Source organism: Doryrhamphus excisus, linkage group LG6 (genome assembly GCF_037039965.1).
Source record: "Doryrhamphus excisus strain RoL-2023G ecotype Guam linkage group LG6, RoL_Dexc_Guam_v1.1, whole genome shotgun sequence".
NCBI classification, from domain to species: Eukaryota; Metazoa; Chordata; class Actinopteri; order Syngnathiformes; family Syngnathidae; genus Doryrhamphus; species Doryrhamphus excisus.
Genome location: NC_136362.1, coordinates 22348369 through 22373579, shown reverse-complemented (window position 1 = coordinate 22373579; position 25211 = coordinate 22348369). Strand labels below are relative to the sequence as shown.

Genomic DNA, 25211 nt, shown 5'->3' with positions numbered 1-25211 from the left:
CGCCATGATTTCTAAGTGGGAGAAATAGCAAAATAGCAGGGTGTTCAAATACTTATTTTCTTCACTGTATATATATAATTATAATAAAACTAATCATTATTTATCTAAGTATTTAAAACAATAAATACATCGTATTTATTGTATTTACATCCCCGGGTTATTGATCTTATTTTGTGTAGAAAAATAAAAAGTAAGATATTTGAGAACAGTGGAATGTTTTATCAGAGCTTTTCTTGTAGAAAATCGGAACCAAAGCAAAGTTAATTCATTTTTCTGTTTTTAATAAATGCGTTTTTTTTTTTTTTTTTGGAAAACCTGATGCGGCCCAGCCTCGCCCAGACCCTAGCTCCAGTGGCCCCCAGGTAAATTGAGTTTGAGACCCCTGGTTAAGATATTCCTGGAAGCACTAGAATTGAAAGACTTTTTGGCCTACCTGGAAGATTCATTTGTGCTTTTCAAGATCAGTCAGCGTCACTTTTTATTGTGTGGAAATAATAACTATAAAAGCAATCTTCACTGGCTAAATGTACTGCAAAAAAGGTCAGTAAGGATAATTCATAATGCCGCCTACAGAGAACATACTAACTCCTTATTTGTAAAATGACAAATACTTCAACTTGCTGATATAGTTCATCTTCAAACAGCTAAAATAATGCATAAGGCTAAAAATAAGCAATTAGCTAAAAATGTCATCCAATACTTCTCTACAAGAGAGGAGAAATATGATATCAGGGAAGAAGTACATTTGAAACACTTCTATGCTAGGACTACGTTATGCTAGCCATAGCATTTCAGTATGTGGAATCATACTATGGAATGGATGGAGTAAGACCCTCAAACAAAGTACCAGATGGAGGGGTAGGCTTTAGTAAGCTTTGCTTCTTCCTACTCCTTTTGGACATGTGGAACTGGGAACTCATTATGGGATGCACTCAATTGGAATCTGATGCATGTTCAAATGAAATAAAACCATTACCATTACCATTGGTATTTTATTCTGAAAATAAGTATTTTCAGCTCATGTTTATTTGTATTTGTTTATTTTGATATTGTTATTATCGCATTATTTGCTGTAAGACCCTAAAACATATTTTTAAGTGGTGAAATAAGTACTTCTGTGTGTACATTCACTTGCAATTTGGAAGGCCCAGCAACGCCCCCTTTTCCCTGATGGGTCACTTGAAGCCACTACTGTGTCTAGGTTAGAGCCAATCCGAGGCCCCGTAGAGCGGGGTCACTGGACATGAAAGTGGACGGTCATTGGATGAATGTTGGGATTTGTCCTGCCCATCGGACGCTCACATGCAAACACGCAGACTCCAAACTCCTAGCGAAGATTCGAACCCAGGTCAACATGCTAACCACTCCCACCGTGCGACCCTGATTCAGAAAATTAGGATTAAGAATAAGGAATATAAACTTTACTCCCATTTTTAAGCATCCTATTATTTTTAGCACAATGGTACACCACAGTCTGGGAATGGAATCCTTTGTAAGCAGAGGACCACCTACCTGGACCACCACCTACCTGTATTGTTATTAAAGACAACCAAAAGTCCGTATGGAACACACCCGGTCAGCCAGTCCCACATTGGGCTTGAGTTTAGGACCTCCGGAACAAGAGTCCAGACTAGGGATCAACTGATTGGTTTTTTCGGGCCGATGTCGATACCGATTTTTTTTCCCATCAACCTTAGCCGATGGCCGATTTTGCTTGGGTGGATACTGCTTTTGCTCCCTCAACTTGCATGAAAAAATGACCATGATAACAAATATTCCAGGTCCATATTCCAAGGTTAAACTAATATTTATTGAAATGTTTTAACACATTCCTGCTTTTCAGACCCATAAACTAAACGATACTTTCAAGCGTGTATATTACATACACTTGGCGTTCATGTTTCCTATTCCAAAGCAGGTGGAATATTTCAACTAAGTTGAACTGTTGGAGGATAATTCAAGGTTGAAAACGTACCCTTGTTGGGATTCCCCCTGTTGCAGTGGGGGAGGGGTACCGTGACTGCGTGTGTTGCAGGGTCCTCCGGCAACACAAAGCTGCCCGGCGGATGCCTGTCTGTAAATCATGCGGCGGAAAAATACATCGGCGAACTCACGCGCGTATCGTCCAATACTGATTCAAGTAAAGAACGCAAATATCGACAGGCGTCCAGACCTAAGCGGCGAGTTAAACGGCCACTCAGCTCCTTAAAAAGCGTGCGGTAAAAGAAGCCTTTATTAAAGTGAAATATAAAACCTGTCTAACATATGCACAGCATACATATCCCAGGATGCAATAGAACCAGCACACAATGGAGTTGTGGACTTGGTGCTGCCAAGTGGAACAGTAGAAGGCCACCTGGTGAGGTATCATTTAGGTCAGTAAAAGGGGCTGTCAAAGCCGCTGTCCTGATGCGGTCTCAACTCAGAGAAGAGAGGCCCGTGACACGCCCCCAGCGTCTCCCCCACCCCAGCCTCCGAGCCTGGGGTGGGTTCTCTCATTTTGGCTTTGTTGGGAACGCTTTGGGTCTCACGAGCCTTCTGAGCCATCTCATCATAAACCGTCAAGTCCGAGGCGTCCGGGATCAAAGCGCCAAAGTCTCCCAAGTCAGCAGCGACTTTCCTTACGGAGTGGCCCAGATGCGGAATGTGGAGGCTGTCCGAGTCGCTGCAGTTGTTCCGTGTCTGGTCTCTGACTGGAACTTCCTGGGCAAGGCAGGGTGTGCTATGCAGATCCAACTGGATGTGGATGCCGGGTTCTCCGGTCTGCAGGTAAACCTCTTTGCGCTTGCTTCTCCAGGAGGCAAAGGCCGAAGACGTCACCTGTGGAGCTTTTTGAGGGTAGGGATGGGTGTCTGCTGATGCAACATCCTGCTTACTCGCTGCTAAACTGTGGTTCTTTCCAGATTTCCTTTTAATGGGCGTCTCCAGCACTTTAGCCATGGCCGCCAGTTTGCTAGCAGCATTGATTATTTTCTTTTCAGCCCTGCAGATGATAGAAAGATGGGGACTGTTAGAATCAAATGTAGACACAATTATTATTTTAGTAGTTATCACCCTTAGATCCATTTCCTTAGACAATAGAAAGTGTTTGAATGTGCTGAAGAGGGAAGGTTCCCGTGACCCTAATCAGAGACCCCCCAGCGACCCCCAGGTTCTGGAGGTGCCTGGATGCCCCAACAGCGACCCTGCAGATGCTCATGTTAATCCTGCAAGAATGTGTCAAGATAAGAACTCATAAAACAATAAAAGTAATTGCTCTCACATACACACACACACACACATAGACAAACAAATACAGTTTGTGCAACTGCCTTCTCCACCCCCCCTTAGAGTTGCACGACCATGTAGTAGGGACCCCCAAAAGAGAATAAAAGGAGAGGAGTGTGAACTGCATATTGAGAGTGGAGCGGCATGTCACTGGGTATGTGGTTTCACTCTCCTCGCTGCCAGTAACTTTGAATATTGTTGTCTGTCTCTTCTGGATTTCTGGATTGAAGTGTTTTTACAAGTGTCACAGGAGTTTGAACCTGACATTTACTTGGTCCTTTGAGCTGGATCCCAAGATACCTGAGGAGTCCAGTTGTGGAGCGGACGAGACAGAAAGACCGTGGCCACGGCAGACAAAACCCTTCGATGGGCTTCTCAGCTCAACAACAGGAAGCAGAAGGTTGACGGGATACCGACGGAGGAGAAGACAACAAACAGTAAGACACTTTTGATCAGAGTGTAGAGTAAAAGGGCGCCGTCCCTTTGTGTTAAAGCAGGGGCGGGCAAACTGAGACCTGTGGGCCGCATGCAGTCCACTAATCCAATAACTGAGTGCGGCCCTTGAGTCAATAAGGTTTGTCACCCGGTGCTAAAAGTAAAGCAGGGGTGGGCAAACTGAGACCTGGGGGCCGCATGCAGCCCATGAATCCAATCCACTTTATTGATATAGCACATTTTATAAAAAGTTTGTAAAGTGCTGCACAGACTAGTAAAATAAAAAGTCAAAATAAAATAGAATAAATGAAGGTACAAATTGAATTTAATCCAAAACTAAAAGGTGGAATAGAGAAAAAAAGGTGGCTTTTAAGACGAGACTTAAAGCTTTCGATGTTGGGGGCCTTTTTTTACTTGGGAGGGGAGAGAGTTTCATAGCTTGGGGCCAACCACAGAAAAGACTCGGTCTCCCCTGGTCTTAAGTCTCGTCTTGGGCACCACAAGTTGGAGCTGGCCCTCGGACCTCAGTGACCGTGCTGGAGAGTAAATTTGGATGAGGTCCAAGATGTATTTGGGGGCCAGCCCAATAAAACAAGCCCTTAAAAACAAATAAAATCTCAGAATGAATCCTAAAGCGAACAGGCAACCAATGCAGGGAGGCCAGAAGGGTTCTTGACCCCTAGAACTGAGTGTGGCCCAGGAGTCAATAAGGTTTGTCACCCGGTGGTAAAAGCCTTGTGTATACTAGTCGCTGGCAAGCAAAGAGACGGACCTGACAGTCTTCTGTAGGAAGACGAGCTGGCAGTCTTTTGTGATAAGGCGGACTTGGCAGTCTTTTCAGTAAGACGGACTTGCAGTCTTTTTGCAATAAGACAGACTCACAGTGTTCCGACTGTAGAAAGGAGTTGTCTTGTGGAATAAGACGGACCCAGCAGTGTTCCGACTGTAGAAAGGAGTTGTCTTGTGGAATAAGACGGACCCAGCAGTGTTCCGACTGTAGAAAGGAGTTGTCTTGTGTGATCAGACGGAGTTGGTAGTTTTTTGTAATAAGAAGGAGTTGGCGGTCTTTCACAATAAGACAGAGTTGGCAGTTTTTCATACAAAGACGGAGTTGGTGGTCGTGTTAGGCTAGGAAAGGAGAGCCTCCGCGGTGAAAGGCCTTTTCGGGGTTTGAATGTGAAAACGTTTTCAAAGTACAAATGAGTGTGTGAATGGGAGATTTTGTCACTAGACAGGTCTTCATATTAAAGGGTGAGAAAAACAGTAAGTCTTTGAGGAAGCAGAGGCAAGAATTCTCCGCCCTCACCGGGGTAGAAGCTTGAGAATTACCTCAAAGAAAAGTTCATTACTCTCTCACTGACAAACAACCCTGTTGTTAGTTTTCCCTAGGAAGCTCATCACAACAGGGACCAAATTATTCCCAAGATGGGAAATAAAAGTGGAAAACCACAAGTAAAAAAGGAAGACCTAAAGTGCAAGGATTGGTGTTACGCGTTTCAGTGCCAACCAACCAAAGTAAAACATCTAGAAATATGGATTAACAAGTATGGTTTTGACGGACAATTATCGATCCCTAAATTAATACAATTGCAACAGGATATTGCAAAAAGGAACAAGAATAAAACCAATAAAATGCAAAAGGAAGGGTATGATGACCTGTCATATTGGAAGGAGTTGGCAGAGAGAAGGCAAAAAGGCGTGAAGGAAGGAAGGAAGAAAAGCGAGAGATAGAGCAGAAAGTGAAGGTTGTAAAAAGGAAGAGTTATATCAGATAGTAAGGAAGTTTTACTTCATGAGTATCAGAAAGACGAAGGAAAGGTAAGTGAGGAGAAAGACTCAGACACATTTTATACATGCCAACTAAAGGAGTGAGCAATAGTAGTCAAAATGATGGTGTACAGTAAAGTCTCGTTATATCGATATTCTCGGGAGTCGGAAAAAATATCGATATAACCGGACTATCCATATATCCGATCCTGCGCCGAACTGCATTAAAAGTGGGCGGATCTTTGATATGGCATGTAATTTTCTCCTTGAGTTCATGGATTGCGTATCTAGCATGCTTTTGTACTACAATACATTTTGTACTACAGTAAATAAAAATAAACTTATGCTGTAGTGATAGGTTACCGGGACATAATTCACCCCGGAACTATCGATAGGGAAGGTGTTGCCACCCGGAGGGGTAGGCGCGAGGGACGGGGGTTTTCCGCTTCCTGTTGTGGCTTTCATGTCTTTCATGCCTTTATGTAGCAAGAGAGTGCAAGTTAATGTTGGCAAGAAAAATTAGGTTTTCTCCCAAATTCGACACTCTTCCTCAGACTCCAGTTCTTCGGCGCTTCAATGCATTAAATAAAAACGTCTTTACACTTTTTTAATGACTATTTCTTTTCTAAAATTCAACCAATGCAAAATCCTCACGCTTCAGCAGACAAAACCATAAACATTGTTGCAAAAAATGATTGCATTCATATACATAACACAATTCGGTTAAAGTCAGATGGGTCACTTTTTTTTCAACATTTATTATTTTCACAACACACTCTTGCAACTCAGTACATGTATGAGTACATGTATGGAAAACAAAACTGCAACATTTACATTACTATTATTGTACTTATTCTGCAATACGTACTTTAAAAAAATCTTCCATCTTCTTCTGCTTCCTCTTTTCACCTTTTAACACAAGCGATTCAATATTGTTTAACATTTCTAAACAATCTGATGCATTTTCTCTCGACTCTAAGTAACCTCGTAATTCCATAACACTTTGCAACGCTTGTGTCTTCGTTGGAATAGGTGTGTATGCTATGTCAGTTGGTTCTTCTGTTGCAGGCATGTGTTTGGCCAGCTATGTGGGGCGGGTTGAGCATGACCTGTGAACCAGGAAGTGCGGGAATCGGTGTGTGTGCTGCGCTCTGGTGGTGGAAGTGTGAAAAATAAAGTTGACTGGAAGCAGCCGTTCGCCGTGTTCTTTTTTGGTATTGAAATCCTTAAGCAAGGATTGATTTAAGCTGCTTTTGTATCGATATAAGCAGACCAAATTGGCTGGCGGGAGATGAAAAGGGCATCGTAGTAACCGGATTATCATAATAACCGGGTATCGTACTAACAGAACTAATTATATCATAAAAGACTAGAAATTTGCCGGGAAATGAAAATAGTATCGTAATAAGTAGTAATTCGTTACAACCGATATCAATATAACGAGACTTTACTGTATTAAGTGGACAATCACGATTGTATCCACATTTCCCTGAACCCCCACATTATGACAACCACAATGTCAGACCATCAGCGCCATACCCACCACAAACAAGAGCTAAACCTTTTTCTGTTGAGTGGTAAAAACAGATGGGAGAAGTATTTTCTCCTAAATCACCACCTAGGGTTTCACCGGAAACCGATGCGTTTCCAATGATGGTACCAAACCCTAATGTAGTCGTGATACATGCTAATTCAAATCCTGGCATAAAAGGGTGGGTTGATCAAGTGGGAATGCCCACAGCAACTATGGCAGACTATATCACATACGCGCAGCATGCAGAAAAGGTGTTCAGTAACAAAAATAAGATGCAAAAAATAGACACCTTTGTTACAGATAACGGAGAAATCCTCTTTCAAAGTCAAGGAAGATTCAGAGGAAAAGGTAGAGGAAGAGGAACAGGTAGACAGGATGTAAATAGCTATCCCAACACTACTGGATGTTGGAATTGCGGTGAGGAAGGTCACTTCTCCCGTGATTGTGACAAAGGCCAGTTCAAAAGGAACCAAAAGCAATATTCAGCATGACTAGGCTTGTCTTAAAAAATACAACCAGAACCAAATGATAAACTAGTAGTAGAATTAAAATGTGGTGGTGGTGCAGAGACAAATACAACTATGACATTGTATATAACATGAGCGGAACATGTGCAGTAGTGACATTACTGATTCCATTATCCATTTACCCTATGAGTGTTGACATGTTACTAAATGCTATCTTTGAAGCAGATGAACATCACCTCCCAAACTACTTCCAAACCAAAAGTGAGGTTCCTGACAGCGACTGGATGATGCAAGACAATCCCACTTACATGGATGCCATTAGCGTGCCACGAGGGGTACCACCAGAATACAAACTAGTAAATCAGATTGCAGCAGGTTTGGAGGAAAGTATTATCCCATGGATAATTTAACAAGAATGTGGATAGGATGAACTACCTCCACTATGACATACAGAAGCTTGGGAACTACACAGAGGCCTCACAGCAATTGGAGAACAACTCCATGCCACGTCACTCATGGCCTTCCAGAATCGTATCGCCTTGGATGGACTGCTGGCACATCAGCAAGGAGTGTGCGCCATGTTTGGCGACCAATGTTGCATGTCCATCCCCAACAATACAGATTCCACAGGAATGCTGATGCGTGCGATCTCTGGTTTAGAGGCGCTAAACACCCAGATGAAGAGCACTGGTGTTGACACTGAGGTGTTTTTGGTGACTTGTGGAGAGCATTTTGGAGACAATGGTCCCCTTATGTGATGTCCGTGCTTATTGCACTCGCTGTTGCCCTTCTTTTGTGTACCTTATGTGGATGTTGTATCCCTATCTTGAAGGTTAGAATCACATGGACTGTGGATTCAGCCATGGCACCAATGACAACAAGGTAAATGAAATGTACCCCCTACTGGTGGCAGGTGGCAGCGATGACAGTGATGATGACTAGGACAGCCATTATAGATATGCTCCTGACTTGTTCTTTGACTCAGATGACGAGAACACTTCCGTTTAAATGTAAGCACATTTTCTGACAAAGATGACCTGCTAGGTGAAAAACCGAGAGGAGACCCAAGGAGCAACAGCAAACAGACAAAAGCGTGATAAACAGGAGGGAAATGTTAGAATAGAATGTAGATACAATTATTATTTTATTAGTTATCACAACAAGAGCCAACAGCGACCCTGCAGATGCTCATGTTAATCCTGCAAGAATGTGTCAAGATAAGAACTCATAAAACAATAAAAGTAGTTGCTCTCACATACACACAGACACATAGACAAACAAATACAGCTCGTGCAACTACCTTCTTCACCCCCCCCTCCCCCTAGAGTTGCACGACCATGTAGTAGGGACCCCCGAAAGAGAATGAAAAGAGAGGAGTGTGAACTGCATATTCAGAGTGGAGCGGCATGTCACTGGGTATGTGGTTTCATGCTCCTCGCTGCGAGAAACTTTGAATATTGTTGTCTGTCTCTTCTGTATTTCTGTATTTAAGTGTTTTTTTAAGTGTCACAGGAGTTTGAACCCGACAGGGACAATGATCCAACACCAAAACACCATTGAAGGAATTACCCTGCGGTATTCCCGCCGTCCTCCAGTAACTCCTGCAGACATGTCCGGTGGTAGCGGCGCATCTTGCGTGCCATGTCCTCCCTCTCCCTCTGCACCGCCATCCGGATCATCTCTGCTGCTCGCTGGCGACTCTCCTCGAGGTAAAGCAGCACGTCTCCTGCCAGACAAACATGCCAATAGCCTCGCTTTGACGTCAGATACATACCGTATGCAACAAGGGACACGCTTTGGATCAGCAGAGATCAGGACCAAAACCCGGCCTGACGACAGCGCTATGAAGTTTGGGCACCCCTGGTCACTTTCTACATTTTCCTTTATGAATCGCTGGTTGTTGGAATCAGCAATTTCAGGTAACCAAATCATATAGCAGACACACAGCCATAGATAAGACAGAAGCCCTGTGATTGGCTGTGGACCAAGACAGCTGGGATAGGCTCCAGTGTACCCTCGTCCCTTGGGAGGATAAGCAGTATAGAAAATGAATGATTGGATGGATGGATGCATTTACAGAAAGTGTACAATTATTATTTAACCACAATTTGGGCACCCTTGTTGTTTTATTGATTTGAATACCTTCAACATGAATTATTGGAACACAAAATGATTTTGGTAATCTCACTGACCCTTGACCTACATACGCATTTGAAGCCGATCATGAGAAAGGGTATTTCCAGTTGCATCTTCTCTGAAGAGTAGCACCGTGCTAGCCTCAAAACAACTGGCAAACCACCTGAAAGCAAAGATTGTTCGACATCATGTCTAGGGCAGGGGTGCTCATTAAGTCGATCGCGATCTACCGGTCGATTGCGGAGGTGGTACTGATCGATCGCTGGTCGATCGCTGGTCGATCGCGGCGTGACATTAAAAAAATATCATCCTAGCATCAATGCCGTCACTTGATTGATATACAGGGCAGCCATTCAGATGACAACTGAATGTTGCCCTTCGGGTGACCAATCAAATCAAACAACGTCTCTAAGTGCAGCAGAACTTACGATGTCAGCCTATCATCCATCCCCGTTACTTGATTGACATACAGGACAACCAGTCAGATGACAACTGAATTTTGACCTTTAGGTCACCGCTCATGTGTAAACAACGATGCAAAGTGCTAAACTAGTCGGCGAATTGCGTCAGATTTTAAGCCCTCGCTAAAGTTTATGGTCACTAAAATGAGTGAAGTAGCTGAACCAAGTAAAAAGGCAAAAACATATCACTTCCATACGGAATGGGAGGTGGACTTTTTCAAAGTGCGTTTGCCTGGCTAACCTGGCTATCAGCAGCTACTGTCCGGACTATGCATCCCTGGCTGATTCAATTCAGTGCAAGTCATCAAAGTAAACTCAGGTAATTACAAAAAATGTTAATAGTTAATTATGTGTGTTTTGCAATATTGGCTCATTTGGTTATGTAAGGTACATCAACATACATTGTACGTACAAATAATCCTCAATACATTTGAAAATAAATAAATGTTTTTTCATTTTTGTAGTGGGTAGATCATTTTGACTCGGTCATTTTAAAAGTAGCTCGCATGCTGAAAAAGTGTGAGCACCCCTGGTCTAGGGGAAGGATACAAAAGCTAGCTCAGAGATTTCAGCTGTCTGGTTCCACTCTGAGGACCATAGTGAAGAACTGGAGGACCACAGGGACAGTTCTAGTTAAAGCCTGGAAAAATCTCAGATAAGCAGAGGCAAAGGATGGTGAGAAGTGTCAAAGTCAACCCATAGACCAGCTCCAAAGACCTACAACCTGATCTTGGTGCAGATGGTCTCACTGTGCATCCTTCAACTATTAGGGGATGCTGCACGGGAAAGTCATGCATACAAACACTTTTGGACAAGCCAGCTTCATTTAGGATGAAGGTTCTGTGGACGGATGGAACTAAAATGGAGTTGTTTGGACATGCAAACACTTGCTACCCGCAGTAACATTTGGTGGTGGTTCCATCATGCTGTGGGGCCAGTCCAGGCCTGGAGACCCTAAACACTGCTCCGATTCTACTAAGGCATTTATGCAGAGGAACAAGCACAACATTCCGGAATGGCCATCTCAGTCCCCAGTAGGGCTGGGTTAAACCATTATTTCTGTAATCCATTAGTCTAGAAAATAGTTTTTTGATTAATATTTATTGATCTTATTAATTAATAATGGTATATTATTAATTAATGAATTCAAACTAATAATTAAATTTATTATTAATTTATTTATTATTATTATTAAATGTATTTATTAAAAACTATATTTGGAAAGCAGGAAGTGAACAAATGCAACAGTTAGTTATTGTAAAAGTATCAGGTGGAGGGATAGGATTTAATAAGCTTTGCTTCTTCCTACTCCTTTTGGACATGTGGAACTGGGAACTGATTATGGGATGCACTCAATTGGAACCTGATGCATGTTCAAATGAAATTAAACCATGACCATTACCATTTTGTTTTTGATTAAACACAAATTTCAAAACTGAATTGTATTGAACAATAAAGTGCACAATTGAATCCTTGAAATCTATCAATAAAACTGCAAAAACCATAATCTGAACCAACATGTTATCAACATTAAATAAATAACAAATAACAGCAGCAGTGACAGCTGCAATTTTCAAAACAGCAGAATGTGTGACAGCAGCAACTTGGACTAATCATTTCAATCTGTGACAAATAAGCAATCAATTCAAGTATTGGGCTGTCAGGCTTGCCCCTTTTTTTGTTGACAATATGTCCAGCCAAGTAGGAGTTTGCTAGCTAAGTAGGACTTTGGACAATCTGTTGCACCATCTTTTCTTCTGGCCGGACTTACTTTAGTAGAGTAGTAGTGTGGCGTTCGTGAACGAACGAACAGGTCAAAAAACTAGTTTTTTGGCGAACAAATGAACCACCCCCTAAAATACCCGTTCAGTCTGCCAGCCGTTTTGTTCATGACTGACACAGCACTAGTTGGTGAGCTGTTGAGTCGGAACCAACGTGAACATGAGTGAACGGACTGACTCCACACGACTGACCGGGTCTATGCACAGGGGGGAAGGGGGATCACAGGCTAACAACCTATTGACCGAAATGAACGGCTTTTTTTACTGAATGAGCCGGAACGATCCTGTTCACTGAAAACGGTTTCAACGAGGTGAAGGCCCATCGACATGCGGTTCTTGCGTCAACTTATTTTTTGTCGATAACGTTGACGCGTGGTCCCAGCCCTAGTCCCCAGACCTAAATATTATTGCCAATCTGTGGTGTGATTTAAAGCAGGCTGTCCATCAAACTGGAGATGTTTTGGAAAGAAGAATGTCCAAAAATACCTTCAACCAGAGCCCAGAATCCAATTCTGCAAAGGGCAGATCTACTTAACATTGATGCCTTTTTTTTAATTTTTTTTGTTTTTTTTTTTTTAAATCAGGGGTGCCCAAACGTTTTCATACCACTGTATTGTCGGTTTCTGGTCTACTGGTCCACAGCCGCATCACAGAGAAACATACAAGTCGACTAACCTCGGATCTTTTTAACAGTCGTCAAGTATTGCTGCTTCATCTCCTCCAGACCTTCTTGAAGATTTTGCTTGCAATCACAGGCCCTAAAAATGACAAAAATACCCTTTAATTCCCTTGGAACCAATACAAACCATTGAAGTTTATTCACAGCCCAGCTGTAGGTCATGGTCAGCCATTTTGGTAGCATCTTAAACCATAAACTGCCCGCGAATCACTTTGGCTTTCCATTTTTTTGTTCCGTCAGCATCGATTATTGACATTTATGAATTGATTAATAATCATCAGCGTCCATCAAAAACATCGGCTCAGAGTGACTTTGACGACCTGCAAGTCGTGTTAAAAGTTGACATTAAATGCTGGGCGGGCCACCACTGAGCAAGCCAGTATGGCGTGGCGTGGAGTCACTACCGTAGTTCAAGGGGGCCTAATATGCTCTTTCCACGTTTCTGACATCTAAATGTAATGGTAATGGTAATGGTAATGGTTTTATTTCATTTGAACATGCATCAGATTCCAATCGAGTGCATCCCATAATCAGTTCCCAGTTCCACATGTCCAAAAGGAGCAGGAAGAAGCAAAGCTTATTAAATCCTACCCCTCCATCTGGTACTTTTACAATCACTAACTCTTACATTTGTTCACTTCCTGCTTTCATAATATAGTTCATTTTTTTAGCTTTAATTTTTTATTTTATTTATTTTTTTGTCACGTACCGAAGTACAAGGTACATTTAGCGAGTGACATTTAGTGAAGATTGCTTTTATAGTTAGTATCCCATATTTCCACACAATAAGATATGGTAGAACCAGAGAACAATAAAGAGTGTTGTTAGAATGTTGTATTCTCGTGTTAAACAGTGCCAAAAAAACGATGCAAACTTTTAGATAATGAGGTTTGCGCATTTGAACTTGAAGTTTGGACGGCTCTGATCGCCGGCTTTCAGAGAGTTTTTTCCAACAAGGAACTTTGACAACAGTGTGAGCCTGACTTCCTTATATGGGCATGCCCCAGCTCTGCTTCACTGTGCTACGAGCCTTTTCCCACCACAATCAGTGGGTCTACTTAAGTTTTTTTTTTTAACACGGGTTAGGGAAGGGTGGAACACGTGGGTGCGGTATGGCAGCTGAATAGGTCCAGATTCTGGAAAATCTAGAGACCTTTGTGTGCAGGTTATCATGGGTAGCTGCTCTACAGGAGTTCACAACGCAATACAAATGGATGAAAAATGAGCATAAGAAGTCCCCTCTAACAACAATAATAATAACAATGTTGCCGTGGCTTTATTAATATGCAGCTCACATGATGGAAATGGAGCCTAGTTGCTGCTTTACCGATGTTTTTACGGAACATCGGTTTTTAGGCTTTGCAGACAAAATAGGCTGTACAAAGCCCATGTTCATGTGTCACATAAGGATGGTGGATGATGGGGGGGCAGATTTCCAAAACCAGTTCAGTTCAGTTCCAAGTATGTCATTTTCCGACAACAATAAAGAGAAGTGCTTGAAGAAGCTTGAAAACATCACAAACCCAGCAGCTTCCTTGCTTTTTGTCACTTGGTCCAGTTGCAACAAATGCTCCTCCCGTGTCTTTTGCAATCTGCTTTCATGCTCGTCTGCAAGAACCACAGATGATTAGCAAAGGATTAAAAGCATATTCGGATGTCACAGAGCCAAACTTTACCTGAGAAAAAAAATAGCAAAACCAAAACAAACCTTACCTTTGAGTTTCTGCATGGTGGTTTTGTGTTCTCGGACCCTATGCTGGAACTGACGGCAGGCTTTCTCCAGGTGCTTCTGGAGCTCCTGATTCTTTTTATGCAGCTTACTGGTAGCATCTGCACACTCCTTCATGCTGCAAGGCTGCTGTCTCATCTGGGTCAAAGAGCCTACAAAAGGGTGGAGTAAAAAGTGTAGCGTAGAAACTTTGTCATTTCACTCGTCCATCGACTGAAACGCGATGGAGGCGTTACATACTTTGCATCTCGTCGAGTTCTCTTTCATGCTGCTGTTGTGTTTCTTGTAATATGCAGCTCAACTGCGCCTCACTAATCTGTGCGGTGGAGAAAATCAACATGAAGGAAAGCAGCAGCGTCCCAAAAGAGAAACATCAATGTTATAGCAAACATACTTTCTTCCAGTCCTTCTTGGCCTGGGACACAGCTCTGTCAACAATGTCTTTGCAGGAAGTGTGGATCATGTGTGATATCTTGTTTTCTGATAGACCACCTCTCCTGTTCTCCTCATTGCTCTGCTGGGTGTGGACTTGGGCCAGGCAGGTCTGAAGTTCTGCGAGGAAATCCTCCCTCATCTGGAGTCTCTGAGCGTGTTCCTTCTCGGCCCGCTGAGATGCCCACTCATGCTCTTTGGCTCTCAGGGTCTGCTGGAGCTTGGCTTCCATCTGGAACAGCAGCTCCTTCCTTTGGTGGTCAGCCTCCTCTCTGGCCTGCAGCAAAGCCAGCTCTAGTTTCTTGTGCACACTAACTGTTACATTTGTTCACTTCCTGCTTTCCTAATAAATTAAAATTTATTTTTATATATTTATATATTTTTATTTTTTAGGCCAATTTTAAATGAACAAACCAGTAATCAGTCATTCAAAGGGTAATTTTTACTCATTTTTTTCACTACAACTTTTGAAATAACGTATGCAAATGATATGAAAATTTGACTATGCCGACCTTTGCCGGCTACTCGGACAGCCAATAGCTACTTTTCTTACTTAAAAGTTGGCAACACTGCCTTTAGCTATGCTCAAATCCTCGGCCAATAACAAAAGAACCTGTTTTAAGAGGACATTTTAACATCAGCACATCAGAACATCACTCAGAAATACTAAACAGTAGTGTTTGGAGGTCAACATTTGTAGTCCTTATTGTTATTGTGCCGGGAATGCCAACATGTAAACTGCATCAGACTTACAGCCATTTCCTTGTACATTTGTGGCATGGCTGGTGGCATGGCTGGTGGCATGGCTGGTGGCATGGCTGGTGGCATGGCTGGTGGCATAGCTGGTGGCATAGCTGGTGGCATAGCTCGTGCCAGCAGCGTCACCAGACAGAGTTCACTGGGGCACGACCCCAGTATGGATTTGCAGTACCCCAGTAAAAAAAAATGAAATAGCCACTGTCGCACCTCACTCTGTGGGTGGGTGGGGTTAGCTGACTGCAAAGAGCTTGTGAGATTGACTGAGGCTCGTCGGCCGTTCATTCTTTTTACATTTATAATGTTTATTTTAATATTTTTTGTATGTGTAATCCGCATTTGCACTGTCTGTTGACATTTTGTTCTTTTTATTATTGTTTTTAACACATCTCAAGATAGTAAAAAACAGTAAAACCTTTTTTTTTTGTTATTCTAACCATAATTTTAGATTACAAGGAGTGCAGCACGATTGCAGCATTGGATGGGTGAGGGAGGGGGGGGGGTGCAGTGGTCACAGCATCGGAAAAGGGTGGGGGTTCGTAACACCGTACCTGAGAGCTAAGACGCTCGGGTCCGGAGGGCTGTCAATAATAATAACAATAAACTAGAAAATTCCCGCGGAAATTTTGATGGACTGGCCACCTGTGCTGTGAACCTCGGGCCCGGTGTGCCAACGGCTACCGCGGTAGCACCTAGCAAGAAAGCCTCAAGTACGGAAAAGGTTGATGCAGTCCCATAGTGTCCCCACATCATGCCAAGTTTGTATTTGCCTTTAAACTTGAGTAAATTAGCTAAAATGCTAAAATGCTAACATGATAATGGCTACCGTGCTAACGCGTAGCAAAACAGCCTCAGGTCCTGAAAAGTTTGGGGCAGTCCTACAGTGTCCCCACATCATGCCATGTGTGTATTTTCCTTTAGACATGGGTAAATTAGTTAAAATGCTAACATGCTAACAGTCATCATGCTAGCACCTAGCAAGAGGGCCTCAAGTTTAGAAAGTACCAAGGTTGTCCTATAACCTCCCCACATCATGACATGTGCTTAGTAGCCTTTAGGCATGAGTAAATTAGCTTAAATGCTAACATGCTAACAGTCATCATGCTAGCACTTAGCAAGAGAGCCTTATATTAAAAAAGTGCCTGGGTTGTCCTGTAACCTCCCTACATCATGCCATGTGTGTATTTGCCTTTAGACATGAGTAAATTAGCTTAAATGCTAACATGCTAACGGGTACCATGCTAGCACCTAGTAAGAGAGTCCCAAGTTTAGAAAGTGCCAAGGTTGTCCTATAAACTCCCTACATTATGCCATGTGTGTATTTGCCTTTAGACATGAGTAAATTAGCTTAAATGCTAACATGCTAACGGCTAACATGCTAGCACCTAGCAAGACAGCCTCAAGTTTAGAAACTGCCAAGGATGTCCTATAACATCCCTGCATCATGCATGTGTGTATTTGCCTTTAAACATGAGCAAATTAGCTTAAATGCTAACATGCTAACAGTCATCATGCTAGCCCCTAGCAAGAGAGTCCCAAGTTTAGAAAGTGCCAAGGTTGTCCTATAACCTCCCTACATCATGCCATGTGCATATTTGCCTGAAGACATAAGTAAATTAGCTTAAATGCTAACATGCTAACGGCTACCATGCTAGCACCTAACAAGAGGGCCTCAAGTTTAGAAACTGCCAAGGTTGTCCTATAACCTCCCTGCATCATGCCATGTGTGTATTTGCCTTTAGACATGAGTAAATTAGCTTAAATGCTAACTTGCTAACAGTTATCATGCTAGCACCTAGCAAGAGAGCCTCAAGTTTAGAAAGTGCCAAGGTTGTCCTATAACATCCCGACATCATGCCATGTGTGTTTTTGCCTTTAGACATGAGTAAATTAGCTGAAATGCTCGTGCTAACGGCTACCATGCTAGCACCTAGCAAGAGAGCCTCAACTTTAGAAAGTGCCAAGGTTGTCCTATAACCTCCCTACATCATGCCATGTGTGTATTTGCCTTCAGACATGAGTAAATTAGCTTAATTGCTAACATGCTAACAGCTAGCATGCTAGCACCTAGCAAGAGGGTTTCAAGTTTAGAAAGTGCCAAGGTTGTCCTATAACCTCCCTATATCATGCCATGTGTGTATTAGCCTTTAGACATGAGTAAATTAGCTTAAATGCTAACATGCTAACGGCTACAATGCTAGCACCTAGCAAGAGGGCCTCAAGTTTAGAAACTGCCAACGTTGTCCTATAACCTCCCTGCATCATGCCATGTGCATATTTGTCTCTAAACATGAGTGAATTAGCTTAAATGCTAACATGCTAACAGTTATCATGCTAGCACCTAGCAAGAGAGCCTCAAGTTTAGAAAGTGCCATGGTTGTCCTATAACCTCCCTACATCATGCCATGTGTGTATTTGCCTTTAAACGTGAGTAAATAGATGAAATGCTAACATGCTAACAATCATTATGCTAGCACCTAGCAAGAGAGCCTCAAGTTTAGAAAGTGCCAAGGTTGTCCTATAACCTCCCTACATCATGCCACGTGTGTATTTGCCTTTAAATGTGAGTAAATTAGCTTAAATGCTAACATGCTAACAGTCATCATGCTAGCACCTAGCAAGAAATCTTCAACTTTAGAAAGTGCCAAGTTTGTCCTATAACCTCCCTGCATCATGCCATGTGTGTATTTGTCTCTAAACATGAGTGAATTAACTTAAATGCTAACATGCTAACAGTCATCATGCTAGCACCTAGCAAGAGGCCCTCAAGTTTAGAACATACCATGGTTGTCCTATAACCTCCCTACATCATACAATGTGTGTATTTGGCTTTAGACATTAGTAAATTAGCTTAAATGCTAACATGCTAACGGCTACCATGCTATTACCTAGCAAGAGGGTTTCAAGTTTAGAAAGTGCCAAGGTTGTCCTATAACCTCCCTACATCATGCCATGTGTGTATTTGCCTTGAGACATGAGTAAATAAGCTTAAATGCTAACATGCTAGCAATTAGCATTTAGCCACAGAGAGAGTTCAGAAGTTTATCTAAAAAATGAGCCATCAATCACGTTTCTACGTGGCCGTATGGCTGAGCTACAAGGCTGTGAAAAGTCTGTAAATTCTCCTTTACTCTGGAATGCGGCTGTTCTAAAAATAGAAGGGGTGTACCTAATCTACTGGCCCATTTTTGAATGTTTCGGTTATACCGTCGCCATGGTTACACAAAACGTTCCAAAAAAGAAATACCGCTGTAGTCCCAAGCGTCACGATTCCGACGGTGTAACATGTGTGGGGGTCCTTCTTGCGGTTTTGGCCGCATTACGCGCGCAAAAATGGGAAGATTAAGATATAATAAGAAGAACTAGAAAATTCCCGCGGAAATTTTGATGGACTGGCCACCTGTGCTGTGAACCTCGGGCCCGGTGTGCCAACGGCTACCGCGCTAGCACCTAGCAAGAAAGCCTCAAGTACGGAAAAGGTTGTTGCAGTCCCATAGTGTCCCCACGTCATGCCAAGTGTGTATTTGCCTTTAAACTTGAGTAAATTAGCTAAAATGCTAACATGCTAACGGCTACCGTGCTAACACGTAGCAAAACAGCCTCAAGTCCTGAAAAGTTTGGGGCAGTCCTACAGTGTCCCCACATCATGCCATGTGTGTATTTTCTTTTAGACATGAGTAAATTAGGTAAAATGCTAACATGCTAACAGTCATCATGCTAGCACCTAGCAAGAGGGCCTCAAGTTTAGAAAGTACCAAGGTTGTCCTATAACCTCCCCACATCATGACATGTGCTTAGTAGCCTTTAGGCATGAGTAAATTAGCTTAAATGCTAACATGCTAACGGGTACCATGCTAGCACCTAGCAAGAGAGTCCCAAGTTTAGAAAGTGCCAAGGTTGTCCTATAACCTCCCTGCATCATGCCATGTGTGTATTTGCCTTTAAATGTGAGTAAATTAGCTTAAATGCTAATATGCTAACAGTCGTCATGCTAGCACCTAGCAAAAGAGCCTCAAGTTTGGAAAGTGCCAAGGTTGTCCTATAACCTCCCTACATCATGCCATGTGTGTATTTGCCTTTATACATGAGTAAATTAGCTTAAATGCTAACATGCTAACGGCTACCATGCTAGCACCTAGCAAGAGAGCCTCAAGTTTAGAAAGTGCCAAGTATAACCTCCCTACATCATGCCATGTGTGTATTTGCCTTTAGACATGAGTAAATTAGCTTAAATGCTAACACGCTAACGTGTACCATGCTAGCACCTAGCAAGAGAGTCCCAAGTTTAGAAAGTGCCAAGGTTGTCCTATAAACTCCCTACATAATGCCATGTGTGTATTTGCCTTTAGACATGAGTACATTAGCTTAAATGCTAACATGCTAACGGCTAACATGCTAGCAACTAGCAAGACAGCCTCAAGTTTAGAAACTGCCAAGGATGTCCTATAACGTCCCTGCATCATGCATGTGTGTATTTGCCTTTAAACATGAGCAAATTAGCTTAAATGCTAACATGCTAACAGTCATCATGCTAGCACTTAGCAAGAGAGCCTTACATTAAAAAAGTGCCTGGGTTGTCCTGTAACCTCCCTAAATCATGCCATGTGTGTATTATCCTTTAGACATGAGTAAATTAGCTTAAATGCTAACATGCTAACGGCTACACTGCTAGCACCTAGCAAGATGGCTTCAAGTTTAGAAACTACAAAGGTTGTCCTATAACCTCCCTATATCATGCCATGTGTGTATTTGCCTTTAAATGTGAGTAAATTAGCTTAAATGCTAACATGCTAACAGTTATCATGCTAGCACCTAGTAAGAGAGCCTCAAGTTTAGAAAGTGCCAAGGTTGTCCTATAACCTCCCGACATCATGCCATGTGTGTATTTGCCTTTAGACATGAGTAAATTAACTTAAATGCTAACATGCTAACGGCTACCATGCTAGCACCTAGCAAGAGAGCCTCAAGTTTAGAAAGTGCCAAGGTTGTCCTATAACCTCCCGACATCATGCCATGTGTGTATTTGCCTTTAAACGTGAGTAAATTAGCTTAAATGCTAACATGCTAACAGTCGTCATGCTAGCACCTAGCAAGAGAGTCTCAACTTTAGAAAGTGCCAAGGTTGTCCTATAACCTCCCTACATCATGCCATGTGTGTATTTGCCTTTAGACATGAGTAAATTAGCTTAAATGCTAACATGCTAACGGGTACCATGCTAGCACCTAGCAAGAAATTCCCAAGTTTAGAAAGTGCCATGGTTGTCCTATAACCTCCCTGCATCATGCCATGGGTGTATTTGCCTTTAAACATGAGTAATTTAGCTTAAATGCTAACATGCTAACAGTCATCATGCTAGCACCTAGCAAGAGGGCCTCAAGTTTAGAACGTACCATGGTTGTCCTATAACCTCCCTACATTATACAATGTGTGCATTTGGCTTTAGACATGAGTAAATTAGCTTAAATGCTAACATGCTAACAGTCATGCTAGCTCCTAGCAAGAGAGCCTCGAGGTTAGAAAGTGCCAAGGTTGTCCTATAACCTCCCTACACCATGCCATGTGTGTATTATCCTTTAGACATGAGTAAATTAGCTTAAATGCTAACATGCTAACGGCTACCATGCTAGCACCTAGCAAGAGGGCCTCAAGTTCAGAAACTGCCGAGGTTGTCCTATAACCTTCCTGCATCATGCCATGTGTGTATTTGCCTTTAGACATGAGTAAATTAGCTTAAACGCTAACATGCTAACAGTCATTATGCTAGCACCTAGCAAGAAAGCCTCTAGTTTAGAAAGTGCCAAGGTTGTCCTATAACCTCCCTACATCATGCCATGTTTGTATTTGCCTTTAGACATGAGTAAATTAGCTTAAATGCTAACATGCTAACAGTCATCATGCTAGCACCTAGCAAGAGAGCCTCAAGTTTAGAAAGTGCCAAGGTTGTCCTATAACCTCCCCACATCATGTCATGTGTGTATTTGCCTTTAGACATGAGTAAATTAGCTTAATTGCTAACATGCTAACATGCTAGCAATTAGCATTTAGCCACACAGAGAGTTCAGAAGTTTATCTCAAAAATTAGCCATCAATCACGTTTCTGCGCGGCCGTATGGCTGAGCTACAAGGCTGTGAAATGTCTGTAAATTCTCAGTTTTTCTCTGCCATGTGCTGTTCTAAAAATAGAAAGGGTATACCTAATCTAGTGGCCCATTTTTTAACGTTTCGGTTAATAGCGTCGCCATGGTTACACAAAACGTTCCAAAAACTAAATACCGCTGTAGTCCCGAGCGCCACGATTCCGGCGGTGTAACATGTGTGGGGGTCCTTCTTGCGGTTTTGGCCGCATTACGCGCGCAAAAAAGGGAAGATTAAGATATACGGAATAACTAGAAAATTCCCGCGGAAATTTTGATGGACTGGCCACCTGTGCTGTGAACCTCGGGCCCGCCGTAGCACCTAGCAAGAAAGCCTCAAGTATGGAAAAGGTTGATGCAGTCCCATAGTGTCCCCACATCATGCCAAGTGTGTATTTGCCTTTAAACTTGAGTAAATTAGCTAAAATGCTAAAATGCTAACATGATAACGGCTACCGTGCTAACACGTAGCAAAACAGCCTCAGGTCCTGAAAAGTTTGGGGCAGTCCTACAGTGTCCCCACATCATGCCATGTGTGTATTTTCCTTTAGACATGAGTAAATTAGGTAAAATGCTAACAGTCATCATGCTAGCACCTAGCAAGAGGGCCTTAAATTTAGAAAGTACCAAGGTTGTCCTATAACCTCCCCACAACATGCCATGTGTGTATTATCCTTTAGACATGAGTAAATTAGCTTAAATGCTAACATGCTAACGGGTACCATGCTAGCACCTAGCAAGAGTGCCTCAACTTTAGAAAGTGCCAAGGTTGTCCTATAACCTCCCCGCAACATGCCATGTGTGTATTATCCTTTAGACATGAGTAAATTAGCTTAAATGCTAACATGCTAACGGGTTCCATGCTAGCACCTAGCAAGAGAGCCTCAACTTTAGAAAGTGCCAAGGTTGTCCTATAACCTCCCTGCATCATGCCATGGGTGTATTTGCCTTTAAACGTGAGTAAATTAGCTTAAATGCTAACATGCTAACAGGCGTCATGCTAGCACCTAGCAAGAGAGCCTCAAGTTTGGAAAGTGCCAAGGATGTCCTATAACCTCCCTACATCATGCCATGTGTGTATTTGCCTTTAGACATGAGTAAATTAGCTTAAATGCTAACATGCTAACGGCTACCATGCTAGCACCTAGCAAGAGGGCCTCAAGTTTAGAAAGTACCAAGGATGTCCTATAACCTCCCTACATCATGCCATGTGTGTATTTGCCTTGAAATCTGAGTAAATTAGCTTAAATGCTAACATGCTAACAGTCGTCATGCTAGCACCTAGCAAGAGAGCCTCAAGTTTAGAAAGTGCCAAGGTTGTCCTATAACCTCCCTACATCATGCCATGTGTGTATTTGCCTTTAGACATGAGTAAATTAGCTTAAATGCTAACATGCTAACGGCTACCATGCTAGCACCTAGCAAGAGAGCCTCAGGTTTAGAAAGTCCCATGGTTGTCCTATAACCTCCCTGCATCATGCCATGTGTGTATTTGCCTTTAGACATGAGTAAATTAGCTTAAATGCTAACATGCTAACGGCTACCGTGCTAGCACCTAGCAAGAGGGCCTAGCAACATAGCATCAAGTCTTGAAAGTTGCCAGGCACTGCTGTGGTGTCTGTACATGTCATGTGTTGTTTTCCAATTGAAAGCAGCACTTGCATTGCCATGGAGGACTAAAGAGCAGAGAGTGCCTGACATGCGGGTCGATACTGAACTATCGATTCCTGACATGATGATAACACAGCTCATTGCTGTATCATGGATTCTATAAAAATGTTGATATTTTGATACTTTGGTCTTTGAGGTGCCTGGAGTCACTGTGCTTAATTAGAAAAATCTAACTTTTAAAATCTACATAATAAATGAGCTGTATGGTATCAGCTGGGAAGGGAATCATTGTAATCCACATGTCAAGAGAAGGGGGTTTTTGAAGGGAGGGGCTGTGAGGAGGAGGAGGTGGTGGCCATGGCAGTGAATGAGCACAGAGGGCTGAATCGCTCATGTCGAACAGAAGCTTCTTACGGCCAAACGATTCGAGATATGGACGCCACGAGACGACCTTGAGCGGCCCGAGGGTCGGGGCTTTGCATAGATCTGCTCGTTTTGCATATCGGTTGAGAAATGACCGCAGGATGACGAGTTGAAAACACAGAAAATTAAAGATTTGGAGAAAGAAAAGACGGCGTCTTTAACATGGGAGTGAATGGGAGACATGCCGGCGCTCTTCTCGCTTCTGAGGGCCCAGAAGGCAATCCGTACATCTCTCAGACATAAGAGTGACATTTTTGGAAAGGGGACAAGATTTCCTACGTTTTCACCAAATTAAATCGAGCTGGCTAAAACGGTGTGGCCAGGAAGAGGAGTTGTTTGCAAAGCCAAAAAGTTTTCTTTTCGTCTCCCCTGCCACAGTGGAGTCAGAGTGGGAGACACTGGCGAAGCGCACACCTCCTTCTGACGAAGATAGAGCGAAAACTAAACTAAACATCCTACGATAAAACTAATTAGCCACAGAGAGAGTAGAGAAGTTTATCTCAAAAATGAGCCGTTAATCACGTTTCCACGTGGCCGTATGGCTGAGCTACAAGGCTGTGAAAAATGTGTAGATTCTCGTTTTTTTCTCTGCCTTGTGCTGTTCTAAAAATAGAACAGGTGAAAACCTAATCTAGTGGCCCATTTTTGAACGTTTTGGTTAATAGCGTCGCCATGGTTACACAAAATGTTCCAAAAACTAAATACCGCTGTTGTCCCGAGCGCCACGATTCCGGCGGTGTAACATGTGTGGGGGTCCTTCTTGCGGTTTTGGCCGCATTACGCGCGCAAAAAGTGGAAGATTAAGATATACGGAATAACTAGAAAATTCCCGCGGAAATTTTGATGGACTGGCCACCTGTGCTGTGAACCTCGGGCCCGGTGTGCCAACGGCTACCGCGGTAGCACCTAGCAAGAAAGCCTCAAGTACGGAAAAGGTTGATGCAGTCCCATAGTGTCACCGCATCATGCCAAGTGTGTATTTGCCTTTAAACTTAAGTAAATTAGGTAAAATGCTAACATGCTAACGGGTACCATGCTAGCACCTAGCAAGAGAGCGTCAACTTTAGAAAGTGCCAAGGTTGTCCTATAACCTCCCTGCATCATGCCATGGGTGTATTTGCCTTTAAACATGAGTAAACTAGCTTAAATGCTAACATGCTAACAGTCATCATGCTAGCACCTAGCAAGAGGGCCCCAAGTTCAGAAACTGCCATGGTTGTCCTATAACCTCCCTACATCATGCCATGTGTGTATTTGCCTTTATACATGAGTAAATTAGCTTAAATGCTAACATGCTAACGGCTACCATGCTAGCACCTAGCAAGAGGGCCTCAAGTTTAGAAACTGCCAAGGTTGTCCTATAACCTCCCTACATCATGCCATATGTGTATTTGCCTTTAAACGTGAGTAAATTAGCTTAAATGCTAACATGCTAACAGCCATCATGCTAGCACCTAGCAAGAGAGCATCAAGTTGAAAAAGTGCCAAGGTTGTCCTATAACCTCCCTACATCATGCCATGTGTGTATATGCCTTTAGACATGAGTAAATTAGCTTAAATGCTAACATGCTAACGGCTACCATGCTAGCACCTAGCAA

General features: G+C 42.7%; 1 protein-coding gene across 1 annotated transcript in view; it reads right to left on the bottom strand.

The window, feature by feature from the left end:
- Positions 1-1847: 1847 nt before the first annotated feature.
- cep152 (centrosomal protein 152) overlaps positions 1848-25211 on the bottom strand; it is a 93149-nt gene continuing 69785 nt past the window's right edge. The window contains exons 21-27 of the mRNA XM_078791680.1: positions 14651-14965; positions 14497-14572; positions 14241-14408; positions 14051-14135; positions 12524-12606; positions 9040-9196; positions 1848-2983 (exon numbers count right to left, since the gene is read on the bottom strand). Coding sequence (XP_078647806.1) covers positions 2377-2983; positions 9040-9196; positions 12524-12606; positions 14051-14135; positions 14241-14408; positions 14497-14572; positions 14651-14965 — 1491 coding nt within the window. The 3' untranslated portion in view covers positions 1848-2376. The remainder of the gene's footprint in view (positions 2984-9039; positions 9197-12523; positions 12607-14050; positions 14136-14240; positions 14409-14496; positions 14573-14650; positions 14966-25211) is intronic.